Consider the following 16,487-nt stretch of genomic DNA (forward strand, 5'->3'; position numbering starts at 1 on the left):
CAGAAAAAAGCAGGAAACTATAGACCAGTTAGCTTAACATCTGTGGTTGGGAAAATGTTGGAGTCCATTGTTAAAGAACCAATAGAAGGACATTTGGAAAAGCAAAATTCGGTCAGGCAGAGTCAGCATGGATTTATGAAGGGGAAGACATGTTTGACAAATTTGCTAGAATTCTTTGAGGATGTAATGAGCAGGGTGGATAAAGGGGAACCAGTGGATGTGGTGTATTTAGACTTCCAGAAGGCATTTGACAAGGTGCCACATAAAAGGTTACTGCACAAGATAAAAGTTCACAGGGTTGGGGGTAATATATTAGCATGGATAGAGGATTGTCTAACTAACAGAAAACAGAGAGTCGGGATAAATGGTTCATTCTCGGGTTGGCAATCAGTGACCAGTGGGGGCCGTAGGGATCAGTGCTGGGACCCCAAGTATTTACAATCTATATTAACGGCTTGGAAGAAGGGACTGAGTGTAACGTAGCCAAGTTTGCTGACGATACAAAGATGAGAGGAAAAGCAATGTGTGAGGGGGACACAAAAAATCTGCAAAAGGACATAGACAGGCTAAATGAGCGGGCAAAAATTTGGCAGATGGAGTATAATGTTGGAAAGTGTGAGATCATGCACTTTGGCAGAAAAAAATCAAAGAGCAAGTTATTATTTAAATGGAGAAAAATTACAAAGTGCTGCAGTACAGCGGGACCTAGGGGTACTTGTGCATGAAACACAAAAGGTTCGTATGCAGGTACAGCAACTGATCAGGAAGACCAATGGAATGTTAGCCTTTATTGCAAAGGAGATGGCGTATAAAAGCAGGGAAGTCTTGTTACAGTTGTACAGGGTGTGAGGTCACACCTGGAATACTGTGTGCAGTTTTGGTTTCCATATTTACGAAAGGATACACTTGCTTTGGAGGCAGTTCAGAGAAGGTTCACTAGGTTGATTCTGGAGATGAGGGAGTTGACTTATGAGGAAAGGTTGAGTAGGTTGGGCCTCTACTCATTGGAATTCAGAAGAATGAGAGGTGATCTTATCGAAACGTATAAGATTATGAGGGGGCTTGACAAGGTGGATGCAGAGAGGCTGTTTCCACTGATAGGGGAGACTAGAATTAGAGGGCATACTCTTAAAATAAGGGGCCGTCCATTTAAAACTGTGATGAGGAGAAATTTCTTCTCTCAGAGGGTTGTGGATCTGTGGAATTCGCTGCCTCAGAGAGCTGGGACATTGAATAAATTTAAGACGGAAATAGACAGTTTCATAAACGATAAGGGAATAAGGGATTATGGGGAGCGGGCAGGGAAGTGGACCTGAGTCCATGATCAGATCAGCACAATCATATTAAATGGCGGAGCAGGCTCGAGGGGCCATATGGCCTACTCCTGCTCGTATTTCTTATGTTCTTATTTTCTTATAGGCGAGAGTGTACATGGGCTGTGGGAGGAGATTAAATGGGTGGACAGAGTCCATGGTAGGAGGGAGCGTACATAGGCTGTGGGAGGAGAGGACTGGACAAGCTGAATCTATCTTATATATCTCGCATGATAGATTAGTTCCATGAAGCGCTGGGTGATCGGCGAATGCTCCCTTATTATTTCTGATGTTCTTATAAACACTCGCACCTTGGATGCCGGTCAGTTGGGTGTGTGGTTATGGGTGACCTTTGTTAATGTGCTTTACTTCAAACAGGGATCGCTTAACTCACAATGATGTGATCGGCACAACTTACTTGTGCATGTCAAAAATCTCAGCCCCAGGAGGAGAGATTGAAGGTGAGTACTTATGGCAGGTTGAAATTTAGTAATGGTTATGACAGATTGAATTTCAAGGATGGTTATGATAGGTTGACATTTAATGATGGTTATGATAGGTTGACGTTCAATGATGGTTATGATAGGTTGACGTTTAATGATGGTTATAATAGGTTGACGGTTATTAATGGTTATAATAGGTTGATGTTTATTGATGGTTATGATAGGTTGACGTTCAATGGTGATTATGAAAGGTTGACATTCAGTGATGGTTATGATCGGTTGACGTTTAATGATGGTTATAATAGGTTGACGTTTATTGATGGTTATGATAGGTTGACGTTCAATGGTGGTTATGACAGGTTGACGTTCAATGGTGATTATGATAGGTTGACATTCAGTGATGGCTATAATAGGTTGACGGTTATTGATGGTTATGATAGGTTGACGTTCAATGGTGGTTATGACAGGTTGACATTTAGTGATGGCTATAATAGGTTGACGTTTATTGATGGTTATGATAGGTTGACGTTCAATGGTGGTTATGATAGGTTGAAGCACCAGTCTGCCACTACTATTTTCCACACTCGCCATCCGGTGTCCTCTCAGCAATTCTTCCAACTGAGGAGGTTGTGAACTTTGTGCTCACACTCACTGGGAGCTGTATTCGAACTGCCCCAAACTCTGACCACCCATGAGCTGATTGACAATTGATACAGCACAGAAGGAGGCCATTCGGCCTATCGTGCCTGTGTGCCGGCTCTGTGAAAGAGATATCCAATTAGTCCCACTCCCCTATGCTCTTTCCCCATATCCCTGTAATTCCCTTTAGAAAGTTACTATTGAATCAGCTCCCACCGCCCTTTCAGGTAGCGCATTCCAGATCACAACAACTCGCTTTGTTAAAAAAACTTCTCCCATCTCCCCTCTGGTTCTTTTGCCAATTATCTTAAATCTGTGCCCTCTGTTTACCCACCCTACTGCAACTGGAAACCCCTTCTCCTGACTTACTTGATCCAAACCCTTCATAATTTTGAACACCTCAATAATGTCTCCACTTAACCTTCACTGCTCATAAAGATAATGTTAGGCATCACACCAGTTGCCCTGCCTGACTGTCTCATGGCTCAGGTAAAAATCTGGTGAACACTGAGTTCTCACGGTGAGCTGCCAAATACGAACAACACAACCGGATAATATACACACAGAGCAGATAACCTGCTAAATGTGGGGGAATATTGGGCCAACAACAACCACTTGCATTTATATAGTGCCTTTCATGACTTCAGGATGTTCCAGAAGCGCTTTACAGCCAATGTAATGTAGGTAACGTGGCAGCACAACAAGATCCAAAAAGCCCTGGTTATTTATCACTTCCTGTTTTAGGGGCTTTGCTCTGTGCAAGATGTCGGTCACATTTTCTTACCTAACAACAGTGACAAGTTGACACTACCTCCAACCTGACATAGATCACACTTAGAACATAAGAACATAAGAAATAGGAGCAGGAGTAGGCCATACGGCCCCTCGAGCCTGCTCTGCCATTTAATACGATCATGGCTGATCCGATCATGGACTCAGCTCCACTTCCCAGCCCGCTCCCCATAACCCCTTATTCCCTTGTCGCTCAAAAATCTGTCTATCTCGGCCTTAAATTTATTCAATGTCCCAGCTTCCACAGCTCTCGGAGGCGGCGACTTCCACAGATTTACGACCCTCTGAGAGAAGAAATTGCTCCTCATCTCAGTTTTAAATGGGCGGCCCCTTATTCTGAGATTGGCCTCGAAATCCCGGTCGCGGTCTTCCCGCGGGCAAACGACTGGAAAAAGGAAAAAAAAAATGCGCACTTACCTGAAGCTGCTGTGCCCACGTGAGTTCCCGGTCCTGAGGCCTGCGCTGACTGCGCGTCTCTGCGCGTGCACGTCGGGATGTGCGCAGGGCTGGAGCTGCAGTCACATGGCTCTGGGCAGCCAATCAAGGTACAGTATTTTCTCATTCATAATAATGGGCACTCTGTAATTTGGAGTTCCCATTGTTACGATTGAGAAACTCCCCCAAACAGCCAAAACACTAATAAAAAAATTGAAAAATACACTACATATTTAAAATTCATTTAAATTAAAGTTATTAATGACTTATATAAAAAAAAATTGTAACCGATTTTTTTATAAGGTTTTTTAACTTATGCTTTAAAATAAACTTACCGTAGTGGAGGGGGGTTAACAATAAAATGTGTTTTTATAACTTAATTTTAAGATGTTTTTGTGTATTGTTAAACGTTTGCGACCTGCAAAAGTAGGCTATGCACCTGCGTTTATCAGTCGCAAGAATTATGAGGACATTTGCTGGGCAAGATATGGGTAAATACCGCAATCCTGCCCATGCGAAAGTCCTAGCTCCCAGATCGGAAAAGCCGGTTTTCAGTGCATGCGCATTATGCGCTGAAAACCGGCTTTTGCGATGCCTTCCCGGGTCCATAGACACTCTGTACACACTCCGGACCTGCGGAGGCCGGGATTTCTGCCCCGTTATGTCCTCTTGATTCAGTTTCCCCTATGAGTGGAAATATCCTCTCTGCATCCACCTTGTCGAGCCCTCTCATTATCTTACAAGTTTCAATAAGATCAACTCTCATTCTTCTGAACTTCAATGAGCCGAGGCCCAACCTACTCAACCTTTCTTCATGTCAGCTCCCTCATTTCTGGAATTAACCTAGTGAACCTTCTCTGAATAGCCTCCAGTGCAAGTATATCCTTAAATATGGAAAACAAAACTGCAAGCAGTATTCCAGGTGTGGCCTCACCAATACCCTGTATAACTGTAGCAAGACTTCCCTGCTTTTATACTCCATCCCCATTGCAATAAAGGCCAAGATTCAATCATCTAAAGTTTTTGTTCAATCCACTGACCACTGAGGGAGTGCTGCACTGCCGGAGATGCTGTCTTTCGGATGAGACGTTAAACCGAGGCCCCGTCTGCTCTCTCAGGTGAATGTAAAAGATCCCACGGCCACTATTTCCAAGAAGAGGAGGGGAGTTACCCCCAGTGTCCTGGGCCAATATTTATCCTTCAATCAACATCACAAACACAGATTATCTGGGTCATTATCACATTGCTGTTTGTGGGAGCTTGCTGTGCGCAAATTAGCTGTTGCGTTTCCCACATTACAACAGTGACTACACTCCAAAAGTACTTCATTGGTTGTAAAGGGGTGCCCTGAGATCGTGAAATAGGGCTATATAAATACAAGTTCCTGCCTTCTTTTATGTAATTCTAATATCGCCCCACATTTAGCACCGTCCTTTAAGTCGCTTTTCTGCAAATATGTTTCTTTTGCTGTTGCTTGTCTAACATCTTTTTGTGTTCTGACAGACACACCAAACAGATGGTGCTGGAGAGTTACTGACTGGCCTCTCTGTCTGCTAAATTTAGAAACACTAATCCACTCAGGGCAGTGATTACCGTAATAGTATTTGGCCGCTCAGAGCTCAGTTACCTCACGTAAAACGGGTGCACTCAGCAGTACCAGCAACTTGGAACCTCCCTCCTAGCCAACAACAAAACTTGCATTTAAACAGCACCTTTAAAACAGTAAAACATCCCAAGGAGCTTCACAGGAGCGTTATCAGCCTCCCACTGAGCCACACAGGGAGATATTAGGACAGCTTGGTCAAAGAGTTAGGTTTTAAGGAGGGTCTTCAAGGAGGAGGAGAGAGGCGGAGAGTTTTAAGAACATAAGAATATAAGAAATAGGAGCAGGAGTAGGCCACCAGAACCCCTCGAGCCTGCTCCGTCTATCAATAGATCATGGCTGATCTGATCATGGGCTCAGCTCCACTTCCCTGCCCGTTCCCCATACTCCCTTGAGGGGAGGGAGTTCCAGAGCTTCGGGCCCAGACAACTCTAAGCACGGCCACCAAAGGTGGGCCGATGGAAATAGTGGATGCGCAAGAGGCCAGAATTGGAGGACCCCCATATCTCAGAGGGTTGCAGAGATAGGGAGGGGGTGAGGGCCATGGAGAGACTTGAACACAGCAGTGAGAATATAAATTGTAATCTCCCACCGAACCTGTCAGCACTCTTATCTCAGACATAATTACTCTCTTCAACTTTGTGATTAGAAACATAGAAACATAGAAAGTAGGTGCAGGAGTAGGCCATTCGGCCCTTCGAGGCTGCACCCCCATTCGATATGATCATGGCTGATCATGCAACTTCAGTACCCCATTCCTGCTTTCTCTCCATACCCCTTGATCCCTTTAGCCGTAAAAGCCACATCTAACTCCCTTTTGAATATATCTAACGAATTGGCCTCAACAACTTTCTGTGGTAGAGAATTCCACAGGTTCACAATTCTCTGAGTGAAGAAGTTTCTCCTCATCTCGGTCCTAAATGGCTTACCCCTTATTCTTAGACTGTGACCCCTGGTTCTGGACTTCCCCAACATCGGGAACATTCTTCCTGCATCTAACCTGTCCAGTCCCGGCAGAATCTTTTATGTTTCTATGAGATCCCCTCTCATTCTTCTAAATTCCAGTGAATATAAGCCTAGTCGATCCAGTCTTTCTTCATTTGTCAGTCCTGCCATCCCGGGAATCAGTCTGGTGAACCTTCGCTGTACTCCCTCAATAGCAAGAATGTCCTTCCTCAGATTAGGAGACCAAAACTGTGCACAATATTCAAGGTGTGGCCTCACCAAGGCCCTGTACAACTACAGTAAGACCTCTCTGCTCCTATACTCAAATCCTCTTGCTATTAAGGCCAACATGCCATTTGCCTTCTTCACCGCCTGCTGTACTTGCATGATAACTTTCAATGACTGATGTACCATGACACTCAGGTCTTGTTGCAACTCCCCTTTTCCTAATCTGTCACCATTCAGATAATATTCTGCCTTCCTGTTTTTGCCACCAAAGTGGATAACCTCACATTTATCTACATTATACGGCATCTGCCATGCATTTGCCCACTCACCTAACCTGTCCAAATCACCCTGCAGCCTCTTAGCATCCTCCTCACAGCTCACACCACCACCCAGTTTAGTGTCATCTGCAAACTTGGAGATATTACATTCAATTCCTTTTTCCAAATCATTAATATATATTGTAAATATCTGGGGTCCCAGCACTGAACCTTGCAATACCCCACTAGTCACTGCCTGCCATTCTGGAAAGGACCCATTTATTCCTACTCTTTGCTTCATGTCTGCCAACCAGTTCTCTATCCACGTCAATACATTACCCCCAATACCATGTGCTTTAATTTTGCACACCAATCTCTTGTGTGGGACCTTGTCAAAAGTCTTTTGAAAGTCCAAATACACCACATCCACTGATTCTCCATTGACCACTCTACTCGTTACATCCTCAAAAAGCTCTAGAAGATTTGTCAAGTATGATTTCCCTTTCATAAATCCATGCTGACTTGGACCGATCCTGTCACTGCTTTCCAAATGCGCTGCTATTACATCTTTAATAATTGATTCCAACATTTTCTCCATTACCGATGTCAGGCTAACCGATCTATAATTCCCTATTTTCTCTCTCCCTTCTTTTTTAAAAAGTGGGGTTACATTAGCTACCCTCCAAGCCATAGGAACTGATCCAGAGGATATAGAATATTGGAAAATGATCACCAATGCATCCACTATTTCTATGGCCACTTCCTTTAGTACTCTGAGATGCAGACTATCAGGCCCTGGGGATTTATCAGCCTTCAATCCCATCAATTTCCCTAACACAATTTCCTGACTAATAATTATTTCCTGCAGTTCCTCCTTCTCACTAGACCTTTGGTCCCCTAGTATTTCCGGAAGGTCATTTGTGTCCTCCTTAGTGAAGACAGAACCGAAGTATTTGTTCAATCGGACTGCCATTTCTTTGTTCCCCATTATAAGTTCACCTGCTACTGACTGCAAGGGACCTACATTTGTCTTCACTAATCTTTTTCTCTTCACATATCTATAGAAGCTTTTGCAGTCAGTTTTTATGTTCCCTGCAAGCCTACTCTCATACTCTATTTTCCCCCTCCTAATTAAGCCCTTTGTCCTCCTCTGCTGAATTCTAAATTTCTCGCTGTCGTCAGGTTTGCTGCTTTTTCTGGCCAATTTATGTGACTCTTCCTTGGTTTTAACACTATGCCTAATTTTCCTTGTTAGCCACGGTTGAGCCACCTTTCCTGTTTTATTTTTACGCCAGACAGGGATGTACCATTGTTGAAGTTCATCCATGTGATCTTTAAATGTCTGCCATTGCCTATCCACCGTCAACCCTTTAAGTATCATTAGCCAGCCTATCCTAGCCAATTCACGTCTCATACCATCGAAATTACCTTTCTTTAAGTTCAGCACCCTAGTTTCTGAGTTAACTGTGTCACTCTTCATCTTAATGAAGAATTCTACCATGTTATGATCACTCTTCCCTAAGGTGCCTCGTACAACAAGATTGCTAATTAATCCTCTCTCATTACACATCACCCAGTCTAGAATGGCCAGCTCTCTAGTTGGTTCCTTGACATATTGGTCTATAAAACCATCCCTTATACACTCCAGGAAATCCTCCTCCACCGTGTTGCTACCAGTTTGGTTAGCCCAATCTATATGTAGATTAAAGTCGCCCATGATAACTGCTCATTATACAATCTCCCACTCAATCCTTTCTTTCCCACTATCTCGATACTGTGGAACTGCTCTGCTCTCTCAATTTTTCCTTCCTCCGATAGGCTTCTGCTAGCCAAGCTTGGTGTCAACATTTCCTCATTTCTCTAATCCCTTTTGTTCCCCCCATCCCTTGCCACACAAATTCTCATTCTTCTCAACCTTGATGCTTTTATGCAGCGGCCTTCATATTACAACAGTGACTGCACTTCAAAAAGTGCTTCCGAGGCAGTAAAGCGCATTGGAACATCCTGAGGACGTGAAAGATGCTATCAAAATACAAGTTCTTTCTTTCAAGTAGGTTTCTCAATAATATGTCCATGCAGAATCCTCGAATTTTTGGAGCACAGAAGGGGCCCATTGTGTCAGTGCTGGCTCTCTGAAAGAACCATCCAGTTAGGCCCATGCCCGATCGCCCTATCCTTGCACAATTTTATTTTTTAAATATTTCTCCACTTCTACCTTTTTAAAATTCAGTTATGGAATGTGGGTGTCACTGGCAAGGCCGGCATTTATTGCCCATCCCTAATTGCCCCTTGAGAAGGTTGGTGGTGAGCCGCCTTCTTGAACAAGTGTCTCGCTGGGCCATTTCAGAGGGCCGTTAAGAGTCAACCACATTGGAGTCACATACAGGATCATACTGGGTAAGGGCATTAGTGAATGAGATGGGTTTTTACGACAATCGAGTAGTTTCACGGTCACCATTACTGTAAACGAGCTTTTTATTCCAAATTTACTTAATTAACTGAAATTAAATACCCAGCTGCTGTGGTGGGATTTGAATTCACATTTCCAGATCATTAATCCAAGCCTCTGGATTATTAATCCAGTAACGTAACCACTATGCCACCATACCTTTAACTATTGTACTTCTGGTGCTGTTTCTGGTCAGTCAATCCACACCCTAACAACCCCAGTGTGAAAGAATTCTCTGAACTTTCACCTTCATTCGTTTGCTAATGGTCTTCACTCAATGTCCTTTAATAACTGGCTCACAGACCATTTCCCTATTTACCGTATCAGAACTCCTCATCATTTTGTTGCCTCTATCAGATCTATTCTTACCGTCCTCTGTTAAAGATTTCCAGTTTCTTTAATACCTTCTTATAGCTAAAGTCTCCCATCCCTACTCCAGAGACCTGATGACATAATCTAGGGTGGTATTCCAGTGCAGTGCTGAGGGAGCGCCGCACTGTCGGAGGGGCAGTACTGAGGGAGCGCCGTACTGTCAGAGGGGCAGTACTGAGGAAGCGCCGCACTGTCGGAGGAGCAGTACTGAGGGAATGCCGCACTGTTGGAGGGGCAATGCTGAGGGAGCGCCGTACTGTCAGAGGGGCAGTACTGAGAACATAAGAACATAAGAATTAGGAACAGGAATAGGCCATCTAGCCCCTCGAGCCTGCTCCGCCATTCAACAAGATCATGGCTGATCTGGCCGTGTACTCAGCTCCACTTACCCGCCCGCTCCCCATAACCCTTAATTCCATTATTAGTTAAAAATCTATCAATCTGTGACTTGAATACATTCAATGAGCTAGCCTCAACTGCTTTCTTGGGCAGAGAATGCCACAGATTCACAACCCTCTGGGAGAAGAAATTCCTTCTCAACTCGGTTTTAAATTGGCTCCCCCGTATTTTGAGGCTGTGCCCCCGTATTTTGAGGCTGTGTCCCCGTATTTTGAGGCTGTGTACTGCCCCTGAGGGAGTGCCGCACTGTCGGAGGGACAGTACTGAGGGAGCACCGCACTGTTGGAGGGGCAGTACTGAGGGAGCGGCATATTGTCAGAGGGGCAGTACTGAGGGAGGGCCGCATTGTCGGAGGGGCAGTACTGAGGGAACGCATCACTGTCGGAGCAGCAGTACTGAGGGAGCGCCGCATTGTTGGAGGGGCGGTACTGAGGGAGCGCCGTACTGTCAGAGGGGCATTACTGAGGGAGCCCTGCACTGTTGGAGGGGCAGTACTGAGGGAGTGCCGCACTGTCGGAGGGACAGTACTGAGGGAGCACCGCACTGTTGGAGGGGCAGTACTGAGGGAGCGGCATATTGTCAGAGGGGCGGTACTGAGGGAGCGCCGTACTGTCAGAGGGGCATTACTGAGGGAGCCCTGCACTGTTGGAGTGGAAGTACTGAGGGTGTGCCGCACTGTCAGAGGGGCAGTGCTGAGGGAGCACCGCACTGTTGGAGGGGCAGTACTGAGGGAGCGGCATATTGTCAGAGGGGCAGTACTGAGGAAGTGCCACACTGTCGGAGTGGAAGTACTGAGGGAGCGCCGAACTGTCGGAGGGGCAGTGCTGAGGGAGTGCTGCACTGTTGGAGGGGCAATCTTTAGGATGAGACAATAAACAGAGGCCCTGTCTACCCTCTCGGGCAGACATAAAAAGATCACATGGCCACTATTCGAAGAAGAGCAGGCGAGTTCTCCCCGATGTCCTGGCCAATATTTATCCCTCAACTAACATCACTAAAACAGATTGTCTGGTCATTTCTCTCACTGCTGTTTGTGGGAGCTTGCTGTGCGCAAATTGACTGTCGCATTACAACAGTGACTCCATTGGTTGTCAAGCGCTTTGGGACATCCTGAGGTCATGAAAGGTGCTATAGAAATGCAAGTTCTTTTCGATACCCTGGCCCAGTTAATGTGTTGTTCCTTCCTGTAACTGTGCCAAGTCCATTGAACCTTACCCTGGCTTGGTTCTAACCATTCACACCAATCCTTAGGTTGAACGAACGGTTACAAAAGAGCAGTTCGGAAGACAAATGGTATTTTGAGATTTCTATGGAAAGGGATTGAAACAAAAGTCGAGACGTCACGATGAGTCTGTACCAAAGCACCTCAGGAAAGAAATATTGGCCTTGGAGCGGGTTAGAGGGCAGATTCACCAGAATGATACGGGGCTTAAAGAGCTAACTTATGGGACGGGTAATCCAGAGCTCATATCTTGGGACACGGTATGTGCATAAGTTGAGACACGATGTGGTGCGTGTAGTGAGCTTTGGACCTGCAGTTCCCAAAACTTTGCACCACTAGGGGCTTTCCTCACCTCATGCCTGGGTCTGTTGTACACTCACTCATCTAGATTGTTGCTGTGATTGGTCAACAATCCATTATTGTATCATCTGACACCTGGGAGACCCTGGCCATAGACCGCCCGAGGTGGAGAAAGTGCATCCGGGAGGGCGTTGAGCTCTTCAAGTCTCAATGCAAAGAACGTGAAGAGGTCAAGCGCAGGCAGCGGAAGGAACGTGCGGCAAACCAGCCCCACCCACCCCTTCCCTCGACGAATGTCTGTCCCACCTGTAACAGGGTCTGTGGCTCTCATATCAGACTGTTCAGCCTTCAAAGAACTCACTTTGGGAGTGGAAGCAAGCCTTCCTCGATTCCGAGGTACTGCCTATGACTGGATGATCATGTGACTACCAGGAAGGTACAAGGCAAATTTGGCCAACTTCTTGTCTGACCATTCCTACGTTCCAAAGATGGTATCGTGTTAAAATTAGAGCTCGGCTATTTAGGAGTGACATTCGGAAGCATTTTTTCCACACACAGAGTGTAGTTGGAATCGGGAACTCCCTTCCCGCAAAAGGTTGTGGATGCTGGGGTTCAATTGGAGATTTCAAGACTGAGATCGCTAGAGTTAAGTTGGATAAGGGTATCGAGGGATACAGAGCAAATTGGATTCAGGCACAGAGCAGCCATGATCCAAGCGAATGGCAGAAGAGGCTGGAGGGGTGAATGATCTCCTGTCCCGATGTGTAGAATGACAGACTTTTATCGGCACGGAAGTCTCGCCCCCGACACAGGATTGGACACGTGCGCCCATCATAGGAGGTGGAGCGCTGTCTCTGGCACTGTCTCCGGTGCTCCGCTTCCTCAGAGGGGCGTTCCAGAACCTGGGGGACGGGCTCCAAGGCCTCTCCCCTTCAATTAAAGGGAAGGGCTGCTACGCTCTGTGCAGGCAGGCCCTTTGGTTGGAGCTACTTGGCCACCAGCCAGGCACCATGGCAGCTCGGTCTGCACGAGGGCCGCCATTGTCGGGCTCACCCAAGAGTCGGCCGACAAATAAAAATGACGGACAATTGGTCGCTGCACATGCTGATGACGGCATCGGCGTACGCCGGCCCGGGATGCTAATCGTGGGAGCGGCACTGCCGGGATAACATCCGCTAAATCTCTGGGCAATCATCTCCCTGAGGGGGACTAAGAGACAGCAGTCAGTGTACAGATATCTCCCTGAGGGAGAGGGAGTGAGAGACACCAGTCAGTGTACAGATATCTCCCTGAGGGATAGGGAGTGAGAGATACCAGGTAGTGTACAGATATCTCCCTGAGGGAGAGGGAGTGAGAGATACCAGGCAGTGTACAGATATCTCCCTGAGGGAGAGGGAGTGAGAGATACCAGGCAGTGTACAGATATCTCCCTGAGGGAGAGGGAGTGAGAGATACCAGGCAGTGTACAGATATCTCCCTGAGGGAGAGGGAGTGAGAGACACCAGTCAGTGTACAGATATCTCCCTGAGGGAGAGGGAGTGAGAGATACCAGGCAGTGTACAGATATCTCCCTGAGGGATAGGGACTGAGAGACACCAGTCAGTGTACAGATATCTCCCTGAGGGAGAGGGAGTGAGAGATACCAGGCAGTGTACAGATATCTCCCTGAGGGATAGGGAATGAGAGACACCAGTCAGTGTACAGATATCTCCCTGAGGGAGAGGGACTGAGAGACACCAGTCAGTGTACAGATATCTCCATGAGGGAGAGAGACTGAGAGACACCAGTCAGTGTACAGATATCTCCCTGAAAGGGAGTGAGAGACACCAGTCAGTGTACAGATATCTCCCTGAAAGGGACTGAGAGACACCAGTCAGTGTACAGATATTTCCCGAGTGATGGTGCTGCAATATCCTTTAGTTGAGATGGTCGGTGGGATTCCTATCGATCTGTTGAGGCAGATGTTGACGTTGAATGGGGAACTTGGTTGAGTTGTATTCTGGAAACAGGTGATACTCGAACATTCTACACATGGTCCATTTCACCAGTAGAACATCACCACGTTCCACACCACACCCCAGCAAATGCAACACAGAAGATGATGACCTCCTTGTTGACCCCTGTTGTGCTGGGAGGGCCTAGGGAACTCCAGGCTCAACACGTCTTGTTCTCGGTCCCGCTTCTCTCATTGCAGCAGAGAAATCTCTCTGTGATGTTACTCGCGAGTTGGCTCTGGTTATCAGGACGTGCTCACCCAATCGATGGGCTGATGAATGGCGGAGGGATCAGAGTCGACTGTTCTGAGTACCCGTAGGGGTGATAGTGCTTAACCCTTCCTTCCCTCTTCTCTCGCTCCCTCTCTCTCTCCATTTTGTTCTCCTCCTATTGCCCCCTCAACCTCTAACTGTCTCCATTTCTTTTCCATTTGTTTGTGCTTCAGATCTGTCCCCAGCGACGTCCGAAACCATCAGCGGCTGTAGGTCTTGAGCAATGTTTTTTTTTCTATTCATTTATTTGCGGGGGCTGGGGGTGTTTTTGCATCATTTACGGTAGATTTGCTCGCAGTGGCTGTAGGGTGCCAGTGACATTTGAGCGAGGCTCCGCTTGAGGTTTTATTTTTTGCCGCACGTGCTCTCGCTTTTGGCTGCGTAACTTGCTGACGAGTCTCCCGCCGTCAACGGAACCCGACGGAAGGTTAAAGGCACCTCTCTCCCTCCCTCTGGGTCCGTTGCATATTTGCGTCCGACTATCGCGCATGCATGAGTTTGGGCACCTCAGTGTTACGGAGAGCGTCAGATGTGGGGTGGGGTGGGGGGGGGCGCGAGGAAAGACATGCAGTATGCACAGGGGCAACTTTTACAGAGTGAGGGTTGTGAAGGACGGGTGTGGAGGCAAGGGGGTGGAGCAGAGGGCACTGCCGGTGTGGCTGGAAGAGGCGGGGCAGAGAGAGAGCAGGCAGAGAGCCACCTTTTGAAGCCATCCATCCATGCGTTCTATCGGCCAGCTCCCGCTGCGATGATAATGAAGGAATTTTTCAACGTCCAATCATAAGTCAGCCCCGTACTTTAACTTTCTGACCTGGACGCTGCTTTACATAAGAACATAAGAAATAGGAACAGGAGTAGGCCATATGGCCCCTTGAGCCTGCTCCGCCATTCAATATGATCATGGCTGATCCAATCATGGACTCAGGTCCACTTCCCTGCCCGCTCCCCATAACCCCTTATTCCCTTATCGGTTAAGAAACTGTCTATCTCTATCTTAAATTTATTCAATGACCCAGCCTCCACAGCTCTCTGAGGCAGAGAATTCCACAAATTTACAACCCTCTGAGAGAATAAATTCTCCTCATCTCAGTTTTAAATGGGCGGCCCCTTATTCTAAGATTATGCCCCTGAGTTCTAGTCTCCCCTATCAGTGGAAACATCCTCTCCACATCCACCTTGTCAAGCCCCTTCATAATCTTATACGTATCGATAAGATCACCTCTTATTCTTCTGAATTCCAATGAGTAGAGGCCCAACCTACTCAACCTTTCCTCATAAGTCAACCCCTTCATCCCCAGAATCAACCTAGTGAACCTTCTCTGAACTGCCTCCAAAACAAGTATATCCTTTCGTAAATATGGAAACCAAAACTGCACGCAGTATTCCAGGTGTGGCCTCTGACGTGGAAGCTGGTTCATGGCTGATACCCGCGGTGCAGAATTGGTTTTACAAGTTGGGATGGAACACGGGTGGTGTTTATGCTCCACACAAGAGCCTCCTCCCACCTTCACCCTATCAGCACCACCTTCTACACGTTGACTCGAGAAGCCCATGGGTCGCTGTTGGTTTGCTCTTGTGTGCCTCCCAGTGAACCTAACACAGGAATCCAGCCTGCTTCCTATTACAGGCATTTTAATAATTCTCTCCCTTCCTCTCCTGAAGCTGCTAGAGAGCTGTGTTGGACTTGAGCTGGAGGTCACTTCCCGGGAGGTGAGGGATTGGCTGCCTGCTGTGCACCCTGCCCAGTTTTCTGTTCCATTGGGCTGATTGAAGAGGCGAATCGTACATACGGGGTGTATACGGATGGCCAATGTACTGACACCTCAGTTGAACATCGCTTCCATTGATTCGAGTCAGGTTAACATTGGAGGATCTCCCATCGGGCCCTGACCCCTGGCCCCGGGCGGCCATTGCCCATCCGCAGGGCGGAACCGCGAGCGTCAGCAGGATATTTCAACGCTGGTTTGAGGGAGCGGTGGGGGGGGGGCCAACCTAGCCCAACCCTCATCCTTGGTTCTCCCAACAGCAAAGCGTTGAAAGGGTTTGATAGAGTTGATGGTGGCTCGGTATAAAACCGGTGAAAATCGCAATGTACCCCCATCACTGCCACCATATAGGATATGTCCATTCTCTGCCCCTCCCTTTAATCGGCCTTGGGTGTAGGAACCTCCCCTCCCACTCACGCCAACGGCAGAAGAAAACTCGCCTTGTTGGTAGATGGATGCGGTGTATCAAGAGGGCTTATGGTTTTGGCCAGCTCGAACACTACTTGGCCACGTAACGTCTGCTGTGCCTTTGTGGTCATTCCAAACTCAACAAACACCCAATCTCACCTTCTGCTGCATGTGTGTGAGTGGCTTCCCATGTACCCATAATAAACGATTGCAAAATATCTCCAAAGGCAGTCTGTATATATGTGTGTGTTTATACAGACGCTTCAGTCGGGGCAACAGTATTTTGGGGGAATGGGAAATACCAAATTTACAGCTCAGGAATGGGCCATGTCAGTGTTTATATGCTCCACACTCCACTTAATCTCACCCTATCAGCATAACCTTCTAGATTATTGATCCTAGAAATCCATGTTTTGTTTTTTTATTCATTGGATGTGAGCATCACTGGCAAGGCCAGCATTTATTGCCCATCTCTAATTGCCCTTGCCCCTTGAGGCAACTTGCGAGGGGCAATTAAGAGTCAACCACATTGCTGTGAGTCTGGAGTCACATATAGGTCCAGACCGGGTAAGGGCAGCAGATTTCCTTCCCTCGAGGACCTTAGTGAACCAGATAGGTTTTTTAACGACAATTCGCTGGTGTCCACATC

At 47.0% G+C, this 16,487-nt stretch overlaps 1 protein-coding gene across 1 annotated transcript in view; it reads left to right on the forward strand.

Moving 5' to 3' along the window:
* Positions 1-16,487, forward strand: part of LOC139228386 (dysferlin-like) — a 254,499-nt gene that overhangs the window by 195,909 nt on the left and 42,103 nt on the right. The window contains exons 16-17 of the mRNA XM_070859520.1: positions 1,692-1,774; positions 13,838-13,873. Coding sequence (XP_070715621.1) covers positions 1,692-1,774; positions 13,838-13,873 — 119 coding nt within the window. The remainder of the gene's footprint in view (positions 1-1,691; positions 1,775-13,837; positions 13,874-16,487) is intronic.

The sequence above is a fragment of the Pristiophorus japonicus genome, chromosome 2 (assembly GCF_044704955.1).
Source record: "Pristiophorus japonicus isolate sPriJap1 chromosome 2, sPriJap1.hap1, whole genome shotgun sequence".
Classification (NCBI taxonomy): domain Eukaryota; kingdom Metazoa; phylum Chordata; class Chondrichthyes; family Pristiophoridae; genus Pristiophorus; species Pristiophorus japonicus.